Below are 4,954 nucleotides of genomic sequence, written 5' to 3'. Positions count from 1 at the left end.
TCATTTAACACAAGCAATTCTATGCATGTTTTATGCTGGGCCGATCTTTCTGCCCTCCTTTCTGTATTCCAGCTCCCCCTTGTGTGACCTGTCAGCCAGAGGCAGCGGGAAGGGCTCCCTGCTCTCCAGCCACATCAGTGTTTGACACGGGGGGAGGTGCAGGGCACCGAGCTGCAGACATTCAGGGTCACACACAGACTCCTCCTGCCTCAGAACACCAATCAATCTCTTCCCACTGGCTCAGCAGGGCCAGCACTCACTGTCACAGCACAGAGCTGCCCAGCAGCTGCAGCTAGACCTTGGGCTGCCCAGTGTGCTTCCCTAAATCCATCCTGTGGGCCAAAGGTGAGGATGTGTTGCAATGGACAGCACTGTCAAACTTGGATGAATGGCCACAGCCTCATCCTCCCCCTCCTCTCAGTGGTGGCACATTCACCAGGTGTCTTCCTTTACAATCGGTGCTCACAATGGGATAAAGCAGGAAACACTTCCTGAACAACTCTCCTACATCCAGTTTCTTCCTTGCAGGTCTCAGACAAATTTGTAATAGACTCCCACTCATTTTTTAGGATTATTCCAAAAGAGCTGCAGTTCTCACACATGTGTTGCCCTCTGGTAGACGTGCAGAGTTTCTATGTCGTTTAACAGAAATACCAAGCAGGTACCCGAGTTATTCCTAAGTGTCTCTCCATTCATTTGGAGTTACACTGAAACAGCTACAGGTGCTGCAAACAAAACAAACAATGATTTCACTAAATCCAATACTTCAGTCATGGGATGCTTAAATGAAAGTTCATGGACTGAACAGGAAAAGTACCAAAAGAGAAAAAAAACTTATCTTACAGCCTATCATGAAATCATGTTTTCCAATTTCTTTAGGTTCCTTCATGATCCTTATTTTCAGTTATTTCTCAATTTGAAATAGAGGCATTTTTACAGATTTTTACAATCTTTCCAAGTGTGCTCCAACAATAGAAACCAATGTGCATGGCAAATAAAATTTGGATGAAAGCAGTGAGACCTCAGAAGTTTGAATCCCCAACAGTGTGAGGATCATCATCACACCTGATGTTTTCACAAGATGAAGGACACATCAATCCAGATGCAATCCAAAGGCTGATGTTACATGTTAATTCTACTCAGCTTATTAACAATCCTCTCAAATCTCCAAGTAAGCATTCATGAAAGCCGTTTCTGTACAGTGAGACTTTTGTCACATGTTATTAAACACCACAAAAATGGTCTCCTGTGATGTACAGTAAAACTTCTTAGCCAAAAAAATTCAGATTAAGGGCACTTCTGTTACATTTAGGAGAATGAGCAAACATTAAACATTGTGCAAAAGGAAAATGTTTTATTTAATACCATATATGATTCCAAATACACCTATATTCAGCATGAAAGCCATTGACTTTTAAGGTACATCAGAAATGTCTTTTAGCATCTAGTTACTGCTGATTGCCTTTTCAGCTGCCAATCCTTGTTTGGGTTTTGAGTAATCCCAAGGTCTCCTGTTCTCTGTGTACCCATAGAGCTTCCGCAGTGCCACACGTGCAGCCTCCTCCTCTGCAGCCAGCAGCGTTTCACCAGGGCCTTCAGCTAAAATCTTCTTATCACTTGGGGGGAAAAAACCAAAGTTACAACCATTTCCATCATGAGCATTGCTGTGTATCGTGAATAAAACAAACTGGTTTTTCTCCAATGTCTCTGATTTCTGTATACACACAATGGAAACATTTCTGTTTCTGCAGGTCTTTCCTGCAAAGGTAAGTACTTGTATATTCAGTAATGGAAACTCAGATCAGAAATGTGTCCATTTCCTGGAAGAACACCACTCTGTTCATTTATATTCCTAATGCAGCACTGATTCTTTAAAGCATTCAATTTGTTAGCCCTGATAAAAATACACAAATTCATTACTCTGGCTGGCTTAAACAGGAACTGAAGTGCTTTTGTCTTTTCTCCTCCCCTGGTAAGGAAGAATTTCAAACTGGTTCAAAAGGACTGACAGAGAACCTCTGTCTGCTATGAATTATATGCTCATGTCTGTTTAACAAACACCTACGGGCACTAAATAGGAGCAGTTCATGAAGGGACACCAGGGATTCCAGAAGATAAACAATCAAAGTTCCTTTCTTTTTTGTAAGACACATTTTAGAAGGTACAGAAACCAAAGCAGGGTAAAGCAGAACAAGTTAAGGCAGCCCTCCCACGTGTTCATGTGCAGCTCCTTCAGGAAAGCAGCAGTGATGTGGATTCTGCCACAGTGGTGTCACTCCTGGGCACGGCACGGAGACAAGCACTGACCACACCTGACACAGGGACAGCTGGCACTCCCTCAGTCGTGCCTGGACACAGACACTGCTACGGCCCAGTTTACAGCACTGCTGATTTTAAAACTCAAAAGCTTCTCCAGAACTTAAAGTGAGGCTCTTTTCCATCCCACCTCCCTTGATGTCTCTTTATGCTTGCCTAAGCCCTGGATACAGCTGTGGTGCCTCCAAAGCCATGCAGTTATGCTGTTCCCAAAGTTCCTGTGTCAGGTCACTGAGAGTACACCCAGCCTCTTTGGTGCACCCTGTCTAGCCTCTGGAGCCCTTAATCAGAGACTGTTCATGTATCACCACAGTGAGCTATGGCCAATGCTTAAACGGCTCATTTTATATGGGAGTTACTATCAGGTTTCTTTTCTGGAACAACTTGACCAAAAAGCCCGAGGAGATAAGTAAAAGACCATCTTCCCTCTTCGCACTCCTCTAGTTAAACCCATTTAACTTTAAATTAGTATTGCACTAACCAGTACAACCCAACGAAGTAGACTGGCAGAACCGTGCTGGCTCCCAGCTGCCTGGTAATCCTTGGTTCTGGAGCAGAGATATTCCTCTTGGTCAGTTCTTCCAGCAGTAAGCCCATAGGATTTACAACCTCCCAGATCTCAAACAGGTCTTTTCCAATCAGCTGGGGAATAAAAAAGTCCTAAACAAGAATATTTAAAAGTTACAATTAATGGCTAGAGATTCTGGTGTCTCCTAATGAAAATACAGTGTGAAGAGACAATGACTGACAACGAACTGCTGAAATGAAGGTAAAGCAGCCTCAGTGCCCCGCTCCAGTGCTCCCAGTCTCTGATTGTGCTTCAGCCACTGACAGACTTGTGCCCCGGGCAAAGTCAGCCCCAGAGCCAGAGGAGGGACAGCTCCAGCCTGAGGGACGAGCTGTGACAGCAGAGGAGCTGCGACAATACAAGGGAACGTGCAAACCCACGGTCGTTCCTTGTCTGGATCACTCTCTCGTCTGTAAACAGCTCCTTGCTCTTACAGACACCTCTCGATGGTCTTGCATCAAAAAGAACGTTTTAACAAACACTTCTCCATTACACAACTAAAAATAAGTGAAAAGGATGGCTGAAACAACAATAGCTGCTAAAACGCCTTTGTCACACTGAATTTCAATCAAACATTTTTTATGAAATACTACTATGTATTTTTTATGAAATCCTACTACATGCAAAACTATGAACTCATCCCTGTTTGTATAGAACGTAATTTTTTTAAACTGAAGACATATGAAATCTCACATGGAATAAATTCATTATCTCATAGTACAGTGCAGATGGAATATAATGCTTTCCCTCAACAACTTTCAGCAAATAATATCACCATCATAAACCAGAAGTGTATGATTTTATGTACTTGATCAGCCTTCTTAAAGAAAAAAAAACAAAAACGAAACAACAAAAAAACACCAAAACAAAAAAAACCCCAACCAAACAAACAAAAAAAAAACCCAAACAAAAACACACACACACAAAAAACCCTCCAAAAAAACCCCAGAACACCAAAAACCTGAATCCCCCAAACCCCAGCTAAGCACTACCACTAGCAGGTGATCTCACTGTTAAATTGTCTCGTTACAGGTATTGTCAGACTTCTGCCAGCCTCCCTGGATCTCTCCCCACGCAGGTACAAACCAGCATTCAATGGACCTACCCTGACAAAGATGCCGGTTCTCTCGGGCCCGCTGCTTTCCAGCAGGGCTCCTATCACGGCGAGGAACGTCCTCTGCAGCACGGCTGGCGGGGCAGGAAAATCCCTGCACAGTGTCAGGTCCTGTAGGGCCAGGTTTCGAGCCACATACGAGACAAGTTCCTGACTGGTAAGAAAATCAACCAGTGCTTCTACGCCCTTTGCGGGTAACTCTGGGTAGGCGCCTTCAAAGCACTGCGCCAGGTAAGCGCGGGTGAAGCGCAGCCCTCGCTCCGCGAGTCCGGCGTTGTCCTGGAGCTGAAGAGCGACCGCGTCCTTGTCCAGCCCCAGCTGCCGGCGCCTCGCCTCTTCGCTCTCGATGTAGCAGGGGTTAACAAACGCGGTCTTGAGAAGGTCCAGGGCGAAGTTTTCCTGCACCCGGTGACTGAAGGCCTGGATCTCCGCGTGGTAATCCCAGTTGGGCTGCTCGGACCTGCGGGAAGGGAACCAGCTCAGGCACAGAACGCGTCACTCGCCCCGCGCCTTTCGAAAGGGCACGAGAAATTGAGCTTGAATACCAAACCCAGATTTAAATGCTTGGGGTCACACACTGTCGGTTCGGCATCCCCGTCTGCCTGCCCCGTTCAACCCGGGCTATGCCAACCTAAGGAGCTCAGGCCATTCTGCTCCAGAGCGTGACCAGACGGGGCCTAAGCGTTCTGATTTCCCCCCTTCTGGGACCGTCACAGCCCTTCTCCGAGCCCCGCCCGCCCCTCCCGCCGCTCACCGCCGCTGAGGAGGCGCCTGCAGCCGCTGCAGCTCCAGGTACGCCCGGAGCCACCGCTTCTTTTCGGGGGGCGGCGCGGTGCTGAGCGCGGTGCGGAGCGCGGTGCCCCGGCCGGCCCCGGCCAGGAGCGGCCGCGCCGCCCGCAGCAGCAGCCGCGCGGCCATGGCGGGTGCGGCAGGGGCGGCTCCGCCCCGCGGCTTCC

General features: G+C 47.4%; 1 protein-coding gene across 1 annotated transcript; it reads right to left on the bottom strand.

The window, feature by feature from the left end:
- Positions 1-1,332: 1,332 nt before the first annotated feature.
- MRPL44 (mitochondrial ribosomal protein L44) lies at positions 1,333-4,954 on the bottom strand. The gene is made up of 4 exons (XM_063408337.1): positions 4,753-4,954; positions 3,990-4,458; positions 2,798-2,976; positions 1,333-1,616 (listed from the first exon to the last, which is right to left on the bottom strand). Exons 1-4 carry the CDS (start codon positions 4,914-4,916, stop codon positions 1,445-1,447), a joined length of 984 nt encoding a protein of 327 aa, XP_063264407.1. The 5' UTR covers positions 4,917-4,954; the 3' UTR covers positions 1,333-1,444.

Source organism: Prinia subflava, chromosome 11, assembly GCF_021018805.1.
Source record: "Prinia subflava isolate CZ2003 ecotype Zambia chromosome 11, Cam_Psub_1.2, whole genome shotgun sequence".
Lineage (NCBI taxonomy): Eukaryota > Metazoa > Chordata > Aves > Passeriformes > Cisticolidae > Prinia > Prinia subflava.
Note: the sequence above shows the minus strand (reverse complement) of the source record. Positions and strands in the feature narration are given on the sequence as shown.

Excerpts from the sequence above, each read along its gene's own strand:
- MRPL44 (XM_063408337.1), bottom strand. The coding sequence starts at position 4,916 with ATGGCCGCGCGGCTGCTGCTGCGGGCGGCGCGGCCGCTCCTGGCCGGG. Across the intron at positions 4,459-4,752 it reads CAGGCGCCTCCTCAGCGGCG|GTCCGAGCAGCCCAACTGGG; the intron begins GTGAGCGGCGGG and ends CCCTTCCCGCAG. Across the intron at positions 2,977-3,989 it reads GAACCGGCATCTTTGTCAGG|GACTTTTTTATTCCCCAGCT; the intron begins GTAGGTCCATTG and ends ATTCTTGTTTAG.